We start from the raw sequence: 22,362 nt of genomic DNA, 5'->3' as shown, positions 1-22,362 counted from the left end.
CTCTGCGAATACCACACTGTGCTGGTTTCAGCTTGGGGACATAGGAGCTCTATGATCTGCTTAGCTTTCCTATTCACAAACAACCATATCAGCCATTATCGTTGTACAGATACATAATCTGCTTAGGTTCAGATCACAAGCTGTCAAATGAAGGACATAATATTAGGATTGAAATTTTGGAACAATCTAAACTTTAGAATAATTTCCTTCCAGTCGGGTTTACTCAGACAAAAAAAAATAGTATTTGCACTGTGTAAGTAAAATCTGCAGCTCTTCTTACTGTATTTTACAATGCATGGCTGGATATCTTATTAAATACAATTTATGAAACCAGCCACATTTCTTAAAGATGTTATTTTTCTTGCCAGCAGGAGAGCAAAGCAAAACTTGGAAATACATGTAATATCAGTTGTCTGTCAATTGCATTATGCTGTTTAGTCTGATGAAGGAAAGAAGCAGACACAAGTAACAACCTTGCTTGTCCTCACACTCAGTGAATGCCTACAACCTTGCTTGTCCTCACACTCAGTGAGTGACCACAACCTTGCTTGTCCTCACACTCAGTGAGTGACCACAACTTTGCTTGTCCTCACACTCAGTGAGTGGCCACAACCTTGCTTGTCCTCACACTCAGTGAGTGGCTACAACCTCGCTTGTCCTTACACTCAGTGAGTGGCTACAACCTTGCTTGTCCTTGAACTCAGTGAGTGGCTACAACCTTGCTTTTACTTGCACTCGGTGAGTGGCTACAACCTTGATTGCTCTTGCACTCAGTGAGTGGCCACAACCTTGCTTGTCCTCGCACTCAGCAAGTGGCCACAACCTTGCTTGTCCTCACACTCAGTGAGTGGCCACAACCTTGCTTGTCCTCACACTCAGCAAGTGGCCACAACCTTGCTTGTCCTCACACTCAGTGAATGCCTACAACCTTGCTTGTCCTCACACTCAGTGAGTGACCACAACCTTGTTTTTCCTTGCACTCAGTGAGTGGCCACAACCTTGCTTGTCCTCACACTCAGTAAGACGCCACAACCTTGCTTGTCCTCACACTCAGTGAGTGGCCACTACCTTGCTTGTCCTCACACTCAGTGAGTGGCTACAACCTCGCTTGTCCTTACACTCAGTGAGTGGCTACAACCTTGCTTGTCCTTGAACTCAGTGAGTGGCTACAACCTTGCTTGTACTTGCACTCGGTGAGTGGCTACAACCTTGATTGCTCTTGCACTCAGTGAGTGGCCACAACCTTGCTTGTTCTCACACTCAGCAAGTGGCCACAACCTTGCTAGTCCTCACACTCAGTGAGTGGCCACAACCTTGCTTGTCCTCACACTCAGTGAGTGGCTATAACCTTGCTTGTCCTCACACTTAGTGAGTGGCCACAACCTTGCTTGCCCTTACACCCCCTGAGTGGCCACAACCTTTCTTGCCCTCACACCGCCTGAGTGGCCACAACCTTGCTTGTCCTCACACTCAGGGAGTGGCAACCACCTTGCTTGTCCTCACACTCAGTGAGTGGCCACAACCTTACTTGCCCTCACACCACCTGAGTGGCCACAACCTTGCTTGTCCTCACAATCAGTGAGTGGCTACAACCTTGTTTGTTCTCACACTCAGTGAATAGCCACCATCTTGCTTGTCCTCGCACTCAGTGAGTGGCTACAACCTTGCTTGCCCTCAGAACCCCTGAGTGGCCACAACCTTGCTTGCCCTCACACCCCCAGAGTGGCCATAATCTTGCTTGTCCTTGCACTCAGTGAGTGTCTACAACCTTGCTTGTCCTCACAATCAGTGATTGTCTACAACCTTGCTTGCCCTCACACCCCCTGACTGGCCACAACTTTGCTCGTCCTCACACTCAGTGAGTGGCCACAACCTTGCTTGTCCTCACAATCAGTGAGTGTCTACAACCTTGCTTGTCCTCACAATCGGTGATTGTCTACAACCTTGCTTGCCCTCACACCTACTGAGTGGACACAACCTTGCTTGTCCTCACACTCAGTGAGTGGCCACAACCTTGCTTGTCCTCACAATCAGTGAGTGTCTACAACCTGAAGGGCAGCATGGTGGCTTAGGGTACCGTCACACAGTGCCATTTTCATCGCTACGACGGCACGATTCGTGACGTTGCAGCGTCGTATGATTATCGCTCCAGCGTCGTAGACTGCGGTCACACGTTGCAATACACAGCGCTGGAGCGATAATTTCATGACATATTTGCGATGTAGAAGCCGTTGGTTACTGTGCGCACATCGTATACAACCTGTGTCACACGATGCAATCATGCCGCCACAGCGGGACACTAGATGACGAAAGAAAGTTTCAAACGATCTGCTACGACGTACGATTCTCAGCGGGGATCCGGATTGCAGTAGCGTGTCAGACACAACGATATCGTAAAGATATCGCTAGAACGTCACGAATCGTGCCGTCGTAGCGATGAAAATGGCACTGTGTGACGGTACCCTTAGTGCCTTGCATCGCTGGAGTCCTGGGTTCAAATCCCATCAAGGACAACATTTGCAAGGAGTTTGTATGTTCTCCCCGTGTTTGCGTGGGTTTCCTCCGGTTACTCCGGTTTCATCCCACATTCCAAAGACATACTGATAGGGAATTTAGATTGTGAGCCCCATTGGGGACAGTGATGATAATGTGTGCAAACTGTAAAGCCCTGCGGAATATGTTAACGCTATATAAAAATAAAGATTATTATTATTATAACCTTGCTTGTCCTCACAATCAGTGATTGTCTACAACCTTGTTTGCCCTCACACCCCCTGAGTGGCCACAACCTTGCTTGTCCTCACAATCAGTGATTGTCTACAACCTTTCTTGTCCTCGCACTCAGCAAGTGGCCGAAATGTAGAAAGAGTCCCTAGCCTGGGCCGGAACTAGCATTTGACTTTAATAAGACGCTGCGATCAGTCTGTCTTGCTGAAATAATCAAGCAATAATTTCTCACTTATTTTGCTCTCATGAATTTATGATTCTGACTAGGAGAAATAAAGGAGGAAGAAAAGATTCCGGGAATACACATAATTAAATGGCTGGGGCTGGGAAAAGATCAGTATTCGTTCTTTCAAATTAAATTTAAAAGCTTGCCCTGGTGAGTTAAAGAGATTGGCAAGTTTTTACAAATAACATCAGTGGGCCGTTCGGAGACAGGAGCCCAGCCGTATTGGAATGGAGTCATTAGGCAATACATTTATTTTGAAGCCAATTAACCTTTTGTCAGAGAAATGTCGGCGCTGTAATGATTTCAGCAGTGGAGGTCAGCCTCTAACAGAGGCATGTATGACAGCGATTACGTTGCTTGACATATGCTGCAGACTAAAAGCACAGTCTCGGAATAAGAATCTTCCGTGGTTTATATTCTGCTCCGCATTTCCTAGGGAGCAGCCAATTCTGACCTATCCATTTAGGTAATTAAAGCTTCCATTTGGAAGTGTCCTGCAGGAAGGTGAAATTTGGGGGAGATAAATGGCTACTGCTAGCAATATGCAATCACTTGATGGACTGTCTGAAGCAGCCAGGGTTGCCAGGTCCTCATAAAAATAGAGATGAATTGATGTAGGAGATAATTCTCGCAGGCAAAGAGGCTTTGTCATCTTCCTCTCTTCCAGACGATACTTTAATTGTTAGGCAATGTGGACGGCCGGCTCGGGGGGCTGCCTTTGAACAGCTTCCACCAAAAAAAACTTATATTTGCAAAGAAACGTCTCAGGTTTATTTACTTAGAAGCCAACGTTGTTTGGCACAGAACATGTCCCCTCAATAGGCACAGCTGGCAGTCACAGCTGTGCCCGCACTTACCTTCCAGGCGATTTTGTTTCCTTTCGTATCATGTTCAAGGGCAATTGGGAAGTCTCCTCGTTCATAAAACTTGCGGAAAGCCGTGGGCTTTGCAGGTCGCTCCTTGAATGCTCCCGCTGCAGGGGGGCCTCTCACCTACAAAGTAATGCATAGATCAGTGAGATCCCCGCCTGTCCATTCATCATACTTGTCCATATATTCAATTCTACAGCGCAGAGCATTGGGGGAAGATGAAAGTGAACTCTGCATGGTAATGCTTCTTCTATGGAGATTTGCGGAAAGCAATTCCTTAATGTATGTCCATAATCTGATATACGATGTCCTCCATATATTGATCATGATGAATGGCCCATCGTGTATCCCACGCTATATAATTAGTGAATGCTGATTTAGTCATATATGTAATGATTTCAATCATGACTTCGGCGGGAAATGAAAAGCAGAAAACTCAATGAGTAATGGACAATATTACAGGTTTGTCACAGCATGTGAAATTGGCACAGAATGTAGGGCAATGGGCAGTCATAGAGGTTCTTCCCGTACACAAGCTTCCCATGTGTTAGTCACGTATACCATAAATGTAAGTTAGTGGGGTCACAAATCATTCTGGATACATTCACACAAACCAGTAGTTAAGCATTAGCGCTTTAGCGGATGACATTATTTTAGGACAAAACACTGGATTGCACTCGGGCCAATGTTATTCTACGGGGCCTTGCACATGTCCAATTATTTGGGAGGACAGAGTCTATCAGAAGAAATAATTGCAGCATGCATGATTTGCATCCGATATTTGTATCACACTCGGCCATGCAAATCAATGAGTCTGTGGAAAACATCAGACTGCACTCGATTGTCATCTGAGTGCAGTCCAATTTACATGGACTGACAGAATGGACAGCACTTCACAGTATTTTAGTAGAAAATGTACAAACTCCTTGCAGATGTTGTTCTTGGTGGGATTTGAACCCAGGACCCCAGCTCTGTAAGGCAGCAGTGCTATCCACTGAGCCACCATGCTGCCCACAGCTGGACAATAACCCAAAATATACTGTGAAAGCAATCCAGGAATTTTTATGGTTAGGAAGGGGAATATTCTGCAATGGCTGAGTCGACCACCAGATCTCAACCCCGTTGAGCAGCATTTCACATGCTTAAGACAAAACGTAACGCAGAAAGCTCACAAACTAGCAACAACTGAAGTCAGCTGCAGAAGACCTGGCTAAGCATCACAAATGAGGAAATCCAGCGTTTGATGACATCCAGCATGGATGCAAAGGATTCTCTACAAAGTATTAAAAATGAACATCTTATTTATGATAAGGTTAATGTGTTCAGTTACTTTTGAGCCCCTGAAATGAGGAGGCTTTATAGTGCAATTCCTAAACGTTCCACGGGATATTTTTGTTCAACCCCTTTAAGTAAACCTGAAAGTCTACCCTTCAATTGCATCTCGGTTGTTTCCTTTTAAATCAACAATAGTGGCCTACAGAGCTGAAATCACAAAGATTCTGTCACTGTCCAAATTATTCTGGACCTACTGTATACTGCATTACTACAGCATTACAGCATATGGTGTAATTGGTGGTCTCCTATGACGCCCAGCCACAACTCCACTTCATAGGAGAACCAAGATGGCAGTGACAGGAGCCTTAAGTAGGCCCGTGGCTGCCATGGTGACACATTTATTTAGTTGCAATTGCATTGCAGGGGCCTGATGGGAGCGGGTGCACAACCGACCACTATTTTTAAATGCCGATGTCAAGAAATGATAGTGAACATTTAAATGTTTAAGCATCAGTGCTTGGAGGAAGCTCTGGATGCTACTGTTACCAGCAGATGAAGGCTGTGTAACAGAGGAAGCATTTGCACTGATGAGGACAAAACCATTCACCATTTATGCCACCTGTGATGAACATGGTATACATGATAGATCGTTAAGGGGTTGGTTAATCAGACTTAACTCCTTTCCGACAATAGGCATAATAGTACGCCAATGTTGGACACTCTCCCTTTGATGTGGGCTCCGGCACTGAGCCCACATCTTTCTGGCACATGTCAGCTGTTTTGTACAGCTGACATGTGCCCGCATTCCGCGGGTGGAATCACGAACCACCCGCTGCTGTTATCCTGTTAAATGCCGCTGTCAAACTCTGACTGTGGCATTTAACACACATTTCCGGCAAGCACGCCGGAAATCCCGCACATCGGTGCCCGTGTCACATGACCACAGGTCGCCGATGGGTTGGAATGACAACCACAGGTCTCCAGCAGACCGCTATGGTTGTCACTGCCAGATTGCTATGATCGGTGGTCAGCGCTCATAGCAAGTCAGCAATTCTGCTACATACAGGCGATCTGATCATCGCCTGTATGTAGCAGAGGCGATCGGGTTATGGCAGCTTCTAGTTTCCCATGGAGACTATTGAAGCATGCCAAAAGTGAAAAAAAAATGTTTTTAAAGTATTAAAAAAATAAAAAAAATACAAAAGTTCAAATCACCCCCCTTTTTGCCCTATTCAAAATAAAACAATAAAAAAAAATCAAACAAACACATATTTGGTATCGTTGCATCCAGAATTGCCCGATCTATCAATAAAAAAAAAGAATTAACTCGTTGGCTAAATGGCATAACGAGAGAAAAAGTAAAAACACCAGAATTACATTTTTTTTGTCAAAGCAACATTGTATTAAAATGCAATAACGGGCGATCAAAAGATTATATCTGCACGAAAAGGGTATCATTAAAAATGTCAGATTGGTGAGCAAAAAATAAGCCCTCACCCGATCCCAGATCATGAAAAATGGAGACGCAACGGGTATCGGAAAATGGCACAATTTTTTAACAAACTTTGGAATTTTTTCACCACCTAGATAAAAAAGAACCTAGACATGTTTGGTGTCTATGAACTCGTAATGACCTGGAGAATCATAATGGCAGATTAGTTTTAGCATTTAGTGAACCTAGCAAAAAAGCAAAACAAAAGACAATTGTGGAATTGCACTTTTTTTGCAATTTCACTGCACTTGGAATTTTTTTTCCTGTTTTCTAGTACATGGTACGGTAAAATCAATGATGTTGTTCCAAATTACAACTCGTCCTGCAAAAAATAAGCCCTCACATGGCCATATTGATGGAAAAATAAAAAAGTTATGGCTCTGGGAAGAAGGGGAGCGAAAAATGAAAACGTAAAAATGAAAATATCTCCGGGGTTATGAACAAAGTATATTTTAATCAACAGATCATGGAATAATAATAACTTCCACAATTGGATGTGTTTAAATAAAATGTTCCTGTGCTGAGATAATCTTATAAATGTGTTCCTGCTGTGTACTGTGTAATGGCCGTGTCTGATCATACAGGAACATGGTCTGATCATACCACAGCTCTTGGGCAGGGGAGGAAGCAAAAGAGAGGATACAGACAGGACAGCATGGGATCACAGCTGATTCTTTCTTTGAGGTAAAACATGTTTACAAACAGGCAGGGAAATGTTTCACCTCGCAGAAACAATCAGCTGTGATCCCGTGCTGTCCTGTCTGTATACTTTCTTTTGCTTCCTCCCCTGCCCAGGAGCTGTGGTATGATCAGACCATGTCCCTGTACGGTCAGACATGGCCATTACACAGTACACAGCAGGGGCACATTTATAACATTATCTCAGCTCAGGAACTTTTTTTTTAAACGCATTTGTGCAACTTATTATATTATTGTATTGATTAAAATCAACTTTAAAATGAACTTTGTTGGTGGGGAAACCCCTTTAACAACCGGTATTCTCAAAGGTTCTGGCATAATGCATACGTAAATGATCAAGAGTATAAAATCGCACACATGTATATAAACTGATACCGTCAACATACTTTCAATGATTTGATATTTCTCCTAGTAGTACTTGAGAAGTGAAACTGTCCATCAATCTAGCCACCACTCTCAATTTAATAGACCTTTAATTTCATTAGGAAAAGTACAAGTCAAAAGCAATCTTATTGTTTGACCTCTTCAGATTCATTAACGCAGCCACTTTCTGAGATTTAGCCAATGACAGGGAAAATGGCATGTCTAATACTTATGACAATCATAATGGAATGGAACTTTGGCGAAGCAGAAAGCAATAACGCTAATGGAACTTTTTACTGCAGGCCTCCCTAAAAATACAAATATTCAGCGTGCATAAAAGCCTCAAAAAGTCTTTTGTTATAGTCTTATTCTTACATATATCTGAGTTTACATGTGAGCAAAGGATATGTCATGTCTCTGTAGTAAATGATACCATAGACTAATATATTGATAATGGCCCACATTTACTAATGCATTCTAATAGTTAAACCCCATGATCTAAGACTGAGATAAATGGCTGAAAAATGCAAGTAAATATGCAGCAAAAACCGGACTCAAAAACACGTAAAAAATGCAGTGCAATGTTTGAACATACCCTTACAAAAAGTTAAATATGTCAAGTCGTGTTGTTTTCTTTTTTGGCTACTCATCTCCTGAAACTGTGTTTATGATGTGGTTGGCCATTACTGGGGGATCATTCACCAATGTGTTTCCTCATTTTTTTAAACACAGCGGAGCCCACATCAAAGGGAGGGATTCCTTACACCCAACGTCGGAAAGGGTTTAAAGGGAATTTGTCAACAGGATTTCACCCAAACTATTTATGTGTGCACGTAGTTCTTTCAAAGACAAGTCCAGCAAAACTTTTAAAGAGCCAGTCCATTTCTCAGTTACGGAGAAATCCGCGTTTTAATTGATATGCTGTAGATCAGAAACCTTCGTCACTCCAACTCTATTGCCCGCTATGAGCCACTGCCTTCTGCTTGGCTGAAAACACTTTTTCCTGAAACCACACAGCATAGAGGCTGTCACTCAAGCAGGAGGAGGCAGCATTTGGCAGGGAATAGAGCTGGAGTGACAGAGGCTTCAGATCTACAGCCTCATTTACATGTCAATTCCAATGCTGATTTCTCAGTAACAGATGAATGGTCTGGCCATGTAAAGGTACCTTCACACTAAGCGACGCTGCAGCGATACAGACAACGATGCCGATCGCTGCAGCGTCACTGTTTGGTCGCTGGAGAGCTGTCACACAGACCGCTCTCCAGCGACCAACGATGCCGAGGTCCCCGGGTAACAAGGGTAAACATCGGGTTGCTAAGCGCAGGGCCGCGCTTAGTAACCCGATGTTTACCCTGGTTACCAGTGTAAAATGTAAAAAAACAAACACTACATACTTACATTCGCGTCCCCCGGCGTCCGCTTCCCTGCACTGTGTGAGTGCCGGCCCTAACAGCAGAGCGGTGACGTCACCACTGTGCTGTGCTTTCACTTTACGGCCGGCGCTCAGTCAGTGCAGGAAGCGGACGCCGGGGGACGCAAAGGTGAGTATGTAGTGTTTGTTTTTTTACATTTTACACTGGTAACCAGGGTAAACATCGGGTTACTAAGCGCGGCCCTGCGCTTAGTAACCCGATATTTACCCTGGTTACCATTGTAAAACATTGCTGGTATCGTTGCTTTTGCTGTCAAACACAACGATACACGGCGATCTGACGACCAAATAAAGTTCTGAACTTTAACCAACGACCAGCGATATCACAGCAGGATCCTGATCGCTGCTGCATGTCAAACTCAACGATATCGCTAGCCAGGACGCTGCAACGTCACGGATCGCTAGCGATATCGTTTAGTGTGAAGGTACCTTTAGGTTGGACTTGTATATGGAAGAGCTACATGAGCATAACAATAGTTTGGGGGGTGAAATCCAGCTGTTAGATTCCCTTTAATGTGTAATTATTCCTATGAATGGACTGACAAGTGATTGATCAGATGCATTATTGCAGATCCTAATCTAAGGTTATCTCACATTGAAAAAAAAAAAAGAAGAAAAAAAAAAAAGGTAAAAAGCTCCATGGTTTCTCCCTGTCAATCTCCGGAAAGGTCTAGAGAGGGTTATATTTAATGAATGATAGAAGAAAATGTACATGCACAGTGGAATTTAATACATTGTTCGGTTCTTAAATTATCTATGTGCTGTCTTTTAACAAAGAGGACACTGGTAAAAGAATATGTTTAGTTCAGCAGCATTAATGTCTATTATGATCCAACCACATGTGAAAGCAAGATTAGACAAAAAAAAATGTTTTTTTAATGAAACTATTGATTTCATATTGTATTTGTTCGATTTCAATTTCAGCCCATCGGCATAGAGCGGCTTTTCTATGAGCAGATCACACGTTGCTGCTTCCAGCTCAATAATGACAACACCAATTCAAAGATGCAAAGAGCCGCCTCATACCGCGCGTGTATACTTAACCGGAGCGAGTACAATTACCGCTTATAAAACCACTTTGGCAGTGTGTAAGAAAGACATGTCAAATCTCATTTTAATTCTCTCTCTTTTGATAGATTAAGACACAAGAGGAAGTGAAAGGAATCAGCAATCAATTTAAAGGTTTCAAATATTTTTTTAAGCCGCAGAACTACATATCATAGCGGTAATGCTTTGTTAAACAGTCATACAATGAGAAAACGTTGCTGTACTTCTAAAGCCTACATATATGTCCATTTCTGCAGCCGTTCTGTACTTTAGAAGCTTTAAAAAAAAAAAAAAAACACAGTACAAGGCTATAATTACCACTGTGTGTATGAATTCAACCCCAAACTATTCTTATCTGGCGAAGAACGCCATATTCTGTTGCTCACACAATCCTACTTCCACCACTTAGTAATAGTAAGACAGAACTGCTCGAGAATGTATTTACAAAGAAAATCTTAGTTAAACATTTTCGTGAAGTTTGTGTTTGATTTTGCTCTCAAACTGTAGCATTTCGTTATATTAAGGACCTGAATTATATTTGGTCACCCTTCTACATTTGTATCTTTCATCTAGAGGTCACCAAGAACATTACTGATGTAAGAACAACGTGTGTAAGTGTGAAAATCAAAAATATTGCATAGCGGGAGAGATTGGAGGACAGCTAGAAGAGTAAAAATGTGGTCCTGATGTATTTTAGTTATGATGTGTACCATTGGGGTTGTTGGCTCTAGTCATGCTGAAATTATGGAGCCATGAAAGCCTTGGTATGTGCTGGAAGGAATCCTAACACATCTTGATGGATCTCATTAACCTCTAATGGCCCAAGCAGGTGTTAGTCAGGATTTTCTGTTTTTGATACCAAGAATAGCATTAAGGGCTCATTTCCACTTGCGAGAAACACGTCCGTGTCTCGCATGTGGAAACCAAGCTGTGGTTGCAACTGCACATCCTGTGTTGAAGTAAGAAGGGAGTAAGGATGCCCACACACCATGTTCTTCCGACAGATATGATTCCTGACCAACCATACACATGCCTGCTTAGTTTGGTTGCACTTGACTAAGTCTGGAATGGGAAAAGGGGAATAAGCCATTGCCAGACTGCCCTGGTAATGGGGGAGAACGCATTTTATCTTCAGTAGGGACAAAAGGATTAGGAATTGAAATTCTACATGCTCAATCATTCTTTCTCTCAAGATCATCTGTGAGGTAGGATTTAGATGGCCTCTGTACACATGATTGGCTGGTGCCACCAAATTTTGAAGGTTACTTAAAGTAAAGTCTGTAATTTTAGTGGGATTGATCAACCTAATGTGTATGGGACAACATAATGGACCAGGCACGTTTTAGTTAAACATCACTGATGCCTTGTTCCCCCATAACATAAAATGCTTATTCTTTTCACTAGATTACAAAGCAAACCAGTTTTCAGTGCCAGCTGAATGAGTATTTAGCAGACATTTCTCAGGGGAAAGCGGTGTTCTATATAGGAAGTAGAATCATAGAAGTATTATACAGGAGTCTACTAATAATAATAATTCTCCTGCATAGGCCGTGGTACATGCCAAAGCTGGTCTAACCGTGCACCTTATAAACTATACACACAGGGGTCAGGACTTCATGACGACTACCCATTCTTACATCACTGTCTGTCCTGTTATGATCCTTAGTGGTTGAGGATCACAAATTACTCCAGCTAAGTAACAAACATAGGCCAAGCTCTAGGGAGGTGGCAAACTGGACTGACCGCAAATCTGAACCTATCCAAACACACTAGAAGTAGCCGGTGAACGTGTCTAAAATCCTAGGCGTCTCGAGCCAGCCTGAGGAACTAACTACCCCTAGAGAGAGAGAAAGACCTCACTTGCCTCCAGAGAAATAATCCCCAAAGATATAGAAGCCCCCAACAAATAATAACGGTGAGGTAAGAGGAAGGCACATACACAGGGGTGAAAGCAGATTCAGCAAATGAGGCCCACTAATACTAGATAGCAGAAAATAGAAAAGGGGTCTGTGCGGTCAGTAAAAAACCCTTACAAAATATCCACACTGAGATTTCCAGAACCCCCGCACCAACTAACGGTGTGGGGGGAGAAACTCAGTCCCCTAGAGCAACCAGCAAGCGAGGAAATCACATTTTAGCAAGCTGGACAAGAAGCATGATGAATGCTGATAATCAAAAAATGAACAAACAAAAACTTAGCTTGTCTTGGAGAGACTGGGAGCAAGGTAGTCACAAGGAATCTGAAGAGCACTGAATACATTGATAGCAGGCAAGGAACTGAGTATCCAGGTGAGCTAAATAGGAAACCAGCCAAGGATAACGAACCAGCTGATGCTGCCAACCTGCAGAAAGACAACACTACACAGTACCGCTTGTGACCACTAGAGGGAGCCCAAAAATAGAGTTCACAACAGTACCCCCCCCTTGAGGAGGGGTCACCGAACCCTCATCAAGACCCCCAGGGTGATCAGGATGAACCGCGTGGAAGGCACGAACCAAATCGGCCGCATGAACATCAGAGGCGACAACCCAGGAATTATCCTCCTGACCATAACCCTTCCACTTAACCAAATACTGAAGCCTCCGTCTAGAGATACGAGAATCCAAAATCTTCTCCACCACGTACTCCAATTCGCCCTCGACCAGCACCGGAGCAGGAGGCTCAACAGAAGGAACCACAGGTACAACATACCTCCGCAACAAAGACCTATGGAACACATTATGAATGGCAAACGATGCTGGGAGATCCAAACGAAAAGACACCGGGTTAAGGATTTCCAAGATCTTATAAGGACCGATGAAGCGAGGCTTGAATTTAGGAGAGGAGACCTTCATAGGAACATACCGAGAAGACAGCCACACCAAATCCCCAACACGAAGTCGGGGACCCACACCGCGGCGGCGGTTGGCAAAACGCTGAGCCTTCTCCTGTGACAACCTCAAATTGTCCACCACATGGTTCCAAATCTGCTGTAACCTATCCACCACAGAATCCACCCCAAGACAGTCAGAAGGCTCAACCTGACCCGAGGAAAAACGAGGATGGAAACCAGAATTGCAGAAAAAAGGCGAAACCAAAGTAGCAGAACTAGCCCGATTATTAAGGGCAAACTTGGCCAATGGCAAAAAAGTCACCCAATCATCCTGATCAGCAGAAACAAAACATCTCAAATAAGTTTCCAACGTCTGATTAGTTCGCTCGGTTTGGCCATTAGTCTGAGGACGGAAGGCCGACGAAAAAGACAAATCAATGCCCATCTTAGCACAAAAAGTCCGCCAAAACCTGGACACAAACTGGGATCCTCTATCAGACACAATATTTTCAGGAATACCGTGCAAGCGAACCACATTCTGAAAAAATAGAGGAACCAAATCGGAGGAAGAAGGCAACTTAGGCAAGGGCACCAAATGGACCATCTTGGAAAAACGATCACACACCACCCAGATGACAGACAGTTTCTGAGATACTGGAAGATCCGAAATAAAATCCATGGAAATGTGCGTCCAAGGCCTCTTCGGAACAGGCAGAGGCAAAAGCAAACCGCTGGCACGAGAACAGCAAGGCTTAGCCCGAGCACAAATCCCACAAGACTGCACAAAGGAACGCACATCCCGCGACAAGGAAGGCCACCAGAAGGACCTAGCCACCAAATCTCTGGTACCAAAAATCCCAGGATGACCCGCCAACACCGAAGAATGGACCTCGGAAATAACTCTGCTGGTCCATCTATCCGGGACAAACAGTCTCTCTGGTGGACAACGGTCAGGTCTATCCGCCTGAAATTTCTGCAGCACTCGTCGCAAATCTGGGGAAATGGCAGACAAAATCACTCCCTCTCTGAGAATACCAGCCGGCTCAGAAACTCCCGGAGAGTCAGGCACAAAACTCCTAGAAAGTGCATCAGCTTTCACGTTCTTCGAACCAGGCAGGTATGAGACCACGAAGTTGAAACGGGAGAAAAACAACGACCAACGAGCCTGTCTAGGATTCAGGCGCTTGGCAGATTCAAGATAAATCAGATTTTTGTGATCAGTCAAGACCACCACACGATGTTTAGCTCCTTCGAGCCAATGTTGCCACTCCTCAAATGCCCACTTCATAGCCAACAACTCCCGATTACCAACATCATAATTCCGCTCGGCAGGCGAAAACTTTCTTGAAAAGAAAGCACATGGCTTCATCACAGAGCCATCAGAGCTTCTCTGCGACAAAACAGCCCCTGCTCCAATCTCAGAAGCATCAACCTCGACCTGGAAGGGGAGAGAGACATCTGGCTGACATAAGACTGGAGCTGAAGAAAACCGGTGCTTCAGCTCCCGAAAGGCCTCCACGGCCGCAGGAGACCAATTAGTCACATCAGAACCCTTCCTGGTCAAATCTGTCAAAAGTTTAACCACGCTAGAAAAATTAGCGATGAAACGACGGTAAAAATTAGCAAAACCCAAGAACTTCTGAAGACTCTTAACAGACGTGGGCTGAGTCCAGTCATGAATAGCCTGGACCTTGACTGGGTCCATCTCCACAGTAGAAGGGGAAAAAATAAAACCCAAAAAGGAGACCTTCTGTACTCCGAAGAGACATTTTGAGCCCTTCACAAATAAAGCATTAGCACGCAAGACCTGAAACACCATCCTGACCTGCTTCACATGGGACTCCCAATCATCAGAAAAGACCAAAATGTCATCCAGATAAACAATCATAAATTTATCCAGATATTCTCGGAAGATGTCATGCATGAAGGACTGAAACAAAAAAGGAGCATTAGAAAGTCCAAAAGGCATCACCAAGTACTCAAAATGGCCTTCGGGCGTATTAAATGCTGTTTTCCATTCATCTCCCTGCTTAATGCGCACAAGGTTATACGCACCACGGAGATCTATCTTGGTGAACCAACTGGCACCCTTAATCCGAGCAAACAAATCAGACAATAGTGGCAAAGGATACTGAAATTTGACTGTGATTTTATTCAGAAGACGATAATCTATACAAGGTCTCAAAGAACCATCCTTCTTGGCCACAAAAAAAAATCCTGCACCAAGAGGGGAAGAGGATGGGCGAATATGTCCCTTCTCCAAAGACTCCTTTATATAACTCCGCATCGCGGCATGCTCTGGTATAGACAAATTAAAAAGTCGTCCCTTAGGAAATTTACTACCAGGAATTAAATTTATAGCACAGTCACAATCCCTATGAGGGGGCAGGGCACTGGACCTGGGCTCATCAAATACATCCTGGTAGTCAGACAAAAACTCAGGGACCTCAGAAGGAGTGGAAGAAGCAATAGACACCAACGGAGTATCGCCATGAATTCCCTGACAACCCCAACTTGATACAGACATAGCTTTCCAATCTAAAACTGGATTATGAGCCTGCAGCGATGGCAGACCCAAAACGACAACATCATGCAAATTATACAAAACAAGAAAGCGAATCACCTCCTGATGTACGGGAGTCATGCACATGGTCATTTGCGTCCAATACTGAGGCTTATTCTCAGCCAATGGCGTAGCATCAATTCCCCTCAGAGGAATAGGAAATTCCAAAGGCTCCAGGACAAAACCACAGCGCCTGGCAAACGACAAATCCATCAGATTCAGGGCAGCACCCGAATCCACAAAAGCCATAACCGGGTAGGACGACAAAGAACAAATCAAAGTAACAGACAAAATAAATTTAGGCTGTATAGTACCAATGGTGACAGGTTTAGCAAATTTTTTTAAGCGTTTAGAGCATGCTGAGATAACATGAGTAGAATCACCACAGTAAAAGCACAACCCATTTTGACGTCTATGACTTTGTCGCTCAATTCTGGTCAGAGTTCGGTCACATTGCATAGACTCAGGTCTCTGTTCAGAAAATACCGCCAAAGGATGAGCAGATTTGCGCTCCCGCAAACGCCGATCAACCTGAATGGCTAAAGCCATAGAATCACTCAGACTTGTAGGGGTGGGAAACCCCACCATAACATTCTTAACGGCCTCAGAAAGACCTTCTCTGAAATTTGCAGCCAGGGCACACTCATTCCATTGAGTAAGCACCGACCATTTCCGAAATTTTTGACAATACACCTCTGCTTCATCCTGACCTTGAGAGATAGCCAGCAACGCTTTTTCTGCCTGATTCTCAAGATTAGGCTCCTCATAAAGCAGTCCAAGAGCCAGAAAAAATGCATCTACATTAAGCAATGCAGGATCTCCTGGCGCCAGAGAGAAAGCCCAATCTTGAGGGTTGCCACGCAACAAGGAGATAACAATTTTAACTTGCTGAGCGGAATCACCAGAGGAACGAGGTCTCAGAGATAGAAACAACTTACAATTATTCTTAAAATTTAGAAACCTAGATCTATCTCCAGAAAACAACTCAGGAATGGGTATCTTAGGTTCTGACATAGGGCTATGAATAACAAAATCCTGAATACTTTGCACCCGTGCAGTAAGATGATCCACACTAGAAGTCAGAGTCTGAACATTCATGTCTGCAGCTGAGCTCAAAACCACCCAGAGTTCAAGGGGATGAAAGAAGCTAAACAGACTGCAGCAAAGGAAAAGCGGGAGGAGAAAAAAAAAATGTACTCAGGTCTTCTTTTTATCCCACTTCTGCGATGCATTAAACACTTTTTGGCCTGCTATACTGTTATGATCCTTAGTGGTTGAGGATCACAAATTACTCCAGCTAAGTAACAAACATAGGCCAAGCTCTAGGGAGGTGGCAAACTGGACTGACCGCAAATCTGAACCTATCCAAACACACTAGAAGTAGCCGGTGAACGTGTCTAAAATCCTAGACGTCTCGAGCCAGCCTGAGGAACTAACTACCCCTAGAGAGAGAGAAAGACCTCACTTGCCTCCAGAGAAATAATCCCCAAAGATATAGAAGCCCCCAACAAATAATAACGGTGAGGTAAGTGGAAGGCACATACACAGGGGTGAAAGCAGATTCAGCAAATGAGGCCCACTAATACTAGATAGCAGAAAATAGAAAAGGTGTCTGTGCGGTCAGTAAAAAACCCTTACAAAATATCCACACTGAGATTTCCAGAACCCCCGCACCAACTAACGGTGTGGGGGGAGAAACTCAGTCCCCTAGAGCAACCAGCAAGCGAGGAAATCACATTTTAGCAAGCTGGACAAGAAACATGATGAATGCTGATAATCAAAAAATGAACAAACAAAAACTTAGCTTGTCTTGGAGAGACTGGGAGCAAGGTAGTCACAAGGAATCTGAAGAGCACTGAATACATTGATAGCAGGCAAGGAACTGAGTATCCAGGTGAGCTAAATAGGAAACCAGCCAAGGATAACGAACCAGCTGATGCTGCCAACCTGCAGAAAGACAACACTACACAGTACCGCTTGTGACCACTAGAGGGAGCCCAAAAATAGAGTACACAACAGTGTCCTATCAGCAATGTTGGTTTCTATGTAGCTTTTTCTGTCTACCTTGATGTCCAGACCCAGCGTAAATTTAGTCAGCGTAAAATTCTTAGTTTGAATGTCTTCTCCAACAAATAACAGTACAACAGCCTCTTATGTTCCTGGTCATGAGTGGATGTCCACTGGCACGGGAGCCATTTATTTTTGCAAAAAATCATGGAAGCACTGTGCATGGGACTAATCATGTGTAGGGTCCTAGAGGCCAAACTGATTTAAAAAAAAAGATGTGGTAAAAGAAAATTGTAGTCTCATGAATTTTGTTTGAACATTTTTTTAGTCTTGTGTGTCCAGCCATGCACTAGGACCCAATCTTGTGCAGGATACTACCAAAGGAAATTCACACCAGTCATTTCCTAACATATAATTATTTTTTTTAATGAGAATGGTGGTAAATAAAATTGTAATCATAGAAGCTCATGAATTTTGTTTAAAAAAATGCAGCCTTTTGTACCAGCCATGCTCATATTTCTGTTCAGATTGCTTTTCCCACTTGAGTGGGTGATGCCATTTCTAGTGATGACAGAGAAACATTGTCCTAGTCTATTTGTGTGGGACATCCAAGGTTTATTTTCCAACTGGAGAGCCTCTATACTGTAAAAGATCCTTCACAAACATGGAAAACAGCCCCACACCCAAGATTACCGCACGTAGGACCCGCCACCACCACAACCAGAGCTTTGAGAAGCTGTAGAGCCTCTTCCACTAATTGCAGTTGTGGCATCACCTATTCCCAAGATGACTGAGGAAGAAGCAGATCTGCCCATAGATATTTTGGCTGTAAGACGGCTGGACTTTTTATTACTGATGTCACCCTCCTCCTCTGAAGACATCACCTAGTCATATCACCAATCTCGTTCCCAAGTCTTGTCCACCATGCAATCATCATCCTTGACTTGTTTGACACTTGTCTCAGTGTGGAAAATGTCCTGCACTTTTTGAATTCCCCTCCTGATTCCCACCTGTAGATTTACTTTAACTCAAGTGCTACTTCCTTCGACTGCCATTGGCCGTGCCTTTACCCCCACAGCTGACCATGCCACCAGCATTGCTATGCAATTAAATGATGTCCTTTGCCTCCTATGCCCCAACGTATCCAAGTACAATGCTGACTTTTCATATCATCCGATAGCATCAACTATTGTTGTGAAATATCTTCCATGCTGGTGCTTTGGGGAATAGGGGGCAAAAAGACAGTGGTGTCATTCAAAGAACTGAAAGTCAGCAGTTGAAAAGGTTACCTATTACAGCGACACAGGGGGTGGAATATGTAGAAACTGATTCAAACTTATGGAGTCAGTGGTAACACTAACATCATCTTGCTACAACATCAAAAAGAGTGAATCTTTTTCCATAGATCAGCTGACAATTCTTTTGCTTTCCCCGTGACTCACAATCCAGAAATGTCAGTGGCTGGATGAAAGATGCATGAGTCTGTCTGCATCCCAGAAACTCACTTAGCTTTTATGCACACACACTGATTACAAGCAAACAGGTCACAGGTGAGGATGTTACCTTTAGTAGCCATTCCAACCCATTTGTGTCATCTTCTGTGCATGTTATCAGGCCCAATCACCAGGGTATGTGAACTTTTGATCAGAGTCATTTGGATGTTTTTGGTTATCATTATGATTTAAAAAGAGTAGTAAAAAGTAGTTTGACAATAAATGGCTTCACCCAACCACTAACCATGAGTGGAGAAAAAGTTTTGGTGCTATCATTCATATTCTCTGAAAAAAGGCCAAGAAAGCAAAAATTCTGCCGGGGTATGTAAACTTTTAAGCACAACTGTATGTCTTTGAACATCTTGTATAATCTGCGTAGTGATGTCCTTAGTATTAAATCTTACTGTCTGGCTATGATTTTAAACACTTCTTGACTTCTATTAAGTGGTTACTGTAATAAATGTTAGATGATGCAATCTGCCATAAATCAGCATGTAGATCAGTGTTCTTGCGGTGGTGCTCTAACTTAGCATGAAATGTGAAGAAACTTTCACCTAATTAATGAAAAATAGATGTGCACAGAGATTGTTTTAATTAAATAAATGTAAAAAAAAGCTGAGCAATGAGACAAAATTCTCTATCATGTCTTTTTCTGACCATCAAAATCCCAGGCTAGCAGTTTACTATTTGAAAATGGTTGATTCTAACTATTCAAATATTAGTACCAGGTGAGAAGAGAAATATTGCAGGCATCATACGTTTATTGATAGTAAATAGTGAACAAGCCTGATTTAATGAAAATATCAAACTTGGTGGATCAGTTTTTCCATTTTATGTAGATCAATTAGTTTATAAAATGTCTATGTTCTAATCTCTGTCCATGATGAAAAATCACCATAATTCACTGCAAATGTATTGATTTGCTATCTTTTTTTCATTAGTTATGCTTTTAATGACTACCATTAACATTAAATTTGACAGTGTGTGGTAAAACACAGAGACAGAGTGGATCAGGAGATCCACACAGAGTGGATCAGTGGAAAAACATTACATTTTCCTTTCTATTCTCCAAAAGATGATTTAACCCCTTCAAGACATATGACGTAAATTTATGTCATATGTTGAGTCCTTTTCATGGCAGACTATGGCAGATTTAATCAGCCATCATGTGACTCTAACAACTGCGGGCTGGGCTGATACAGTGCCTTGCGAAAGTATTCGGCTTCCTGGAACTTTTCAACCTTTTCCCACATATCATGCTTCAAACATAAAGATACCAAATGTAAATTTTTGGTGAAGAATCAACAATGAGTTGAACACAATTGTGAAGTTGAATGAAATTTATTGGTTATTTTAAATTTTTGTGGAAATTCAAAAACTGAAAAGTAGGGCGTGCAATATTATTCGGCCCCTCTACTTTCAGTGCAGCAAACTCACTCCAGAAGTTCATTGTGGATCTCTGAATGATCCAATGTCCTAAATGCCTAAGAAATACAACAATATAAACATGAGGATGAATGACCTCGGGGAGATCAAAACATCCAACACCGCGGAGACACCATCCCTAATGGGAAATATGCAAATGCATGTAGAAAAGCCGCGGAGACACCATCACGTGTTTCTCAACGCAAGCAATGAATAGCCAGGTCTTTCACCGGGAAGGAACAACCACGGGAAGGGCAGCATCCAATAAAGGAAAACCACCTATGCCAAAACATGGCATCCATCCACAGACAGCTGTTTCGGGGTATTTTCCCCTCATCAGTGTGGAGTAGGAAACTGGCTATTAGGAGCAGTGCCTAGTGAAAAGACTATAAACATGAGGATGAATGACCTCGGGGAGATCAAAACATCCAACACCGTGGAGACACCATCTCGTGTTTCTCAACGCAGTGATCCAGAACACTGCCCCCATCCCTTGAGGGAAATATGCAAATGCATGTAGAAAAGCCGCAGAGACACCATCACGTGAGTTTCCTACTCCACACTGATGAGGGGCAAATACCCCAAAACAACTGTCTGTGGATGGATACCATGTTTTGGCATAGGTGGTTTTCCTTTATTGGATGCTTCCCGTCCCGTGGTTGTTCCTTCCCGGTGAAAGACCTGGCTATTCATTGCTTGCATTGAGAAACACGTGATGGTGTTTCCGCGGCTTTTCTACATGCATTTGCATATTTCCCTTAAGGGATGGGGGCAGTGTTCTGGATCACTGCGTTGAGAAACACGTAATGGTGTCTCCGCGGTGTTGGATGTTTTGATCTCCCCAAGGTCATTCATCCTCATGTTTATAGTCTTTTCACTAGGCACTGCTCCTAATAGCCAGTTTCCTACTCCACACTGATGAGGGGCAAATACCCCGAAACAGCTGTCTGTGGATGGATACCATGTTTTGGCATAGGTGGTTTTCCTTTATTGGATGCTGCCCTTCCCGTGGTTGTTCCTTCCCAGTGAAAGACCTGGCTATTCATTGCTTGCGTTGAGAAACACATGATGGTGTCTCCGCGGCTTTTCTACATGCATTTGCATATTTCCCTTAAGGGATGGGGCAGTGTTCTGGATCACTGCGTTGAGAAACATGTAATGGTGTCTCCGCGGTGTTGGATGTTTTGATCTCCCCAAGGTCATTCATCCTCATGTTTATAGTCTTTTCACTAGGCATTGCTCCTAATAGCCAGTTTCCTACTCCACACTGATGAGGGGCAAATACCCCAAAACAGCTGTCTGTGGATGGATACCATGTTTTGGCATAGGTGGTTTCCTTTATTGGATGCTGCCCTTCCCGTGGTTGTTCCTTCCCGGTGAAAAACCTGGCTATTCATTGCTTGCGTTAAGAAACACGTGATGGTGTCTCCACGGCTTTTCTACATGTAAGAAACACAACAGGCAGGTCCGAGATACTGTTTTGGAGAAGTTTGAAGCCGGATATGGATACAAAATGATTTCCAAAACTTTAAACATCCCAAGGAGCACTGTGCAAGCGATCATATTGAAATGGAAGGAGTATCATACCACTGCAAATCTACCAAGACCCGGCCGTCCCTCTAAACTTTCATCTCAAACAAGGAGAAGACTGATCAGAGATGCAGCCAAGAGGCCCATGATTACTCTGGATGAACTGCAGAAATCTACAGCTGAGGTGGGACAGTGTGTCCATAGGACAACAATCAGTCGTACACTGCACAAATCTGGCCTTTATGGAAGAGTGGCAAAAAGAAAGCCATTTCTCAAAGATATCCATAAAATGTGTCATTTAAAGTTTGCAACAAGCCACCTGGGAGACACACCAAACATGTGTAAGAAGGTGCTGTGGTCAGATGAAACCAAAATCGAACTTTTTGGCAACAATGTCA

The 22,362-nt window shown here is 43.3% G+C and overlaps 1 protein-coding gene across 3 annotated transcripts in view; it reads right to left on the bottom strand.

Annotated features, from left to right (window-relative positions):
- PACRG (parkin coregulated) overlaps positions 1-22,362 on the bottom strand; it is a 776,241-nt gene that overhangs the window by 597,179 nt on the left and 156,700 nt on the right. For 2 of the 3 annotated variants that reach the window (XM_077292802.1, XM_077292804.1), the window contains exon 2: positions 3,811-3,945. The exons of the other annotated variant lie outside the window; for it this stretch is intronic. In XM_077292802.1, the coding sequence (XP_077148917.1) occupies positions 3,811-3,945 (135 nt within the window). The remainder of the gene's footprint in view (positions 1-3,810; positions 3,946-22,362) is intronic. 3 annotated transcript variants of the gene reach the window in all.

Source organism: Ranitomeya variabilis, chromosome 2 (assembly GCF_051348905.1).
Source record: "Ranitomeya variabilis isolate aRanVar5 chromosome 2, aRanVar5.hap1, whole genome shotgun sequence".
Taxonomy (NCBI): Eukaryota; Metazoa; Chordata; class Amphibia; order Anura; family Dendrobatidae; genus Ranitomeya; species Ranitomeya variabilis.
This window is presented reverse-complemented; position numbering and strand designations above follow the sequence as displayed.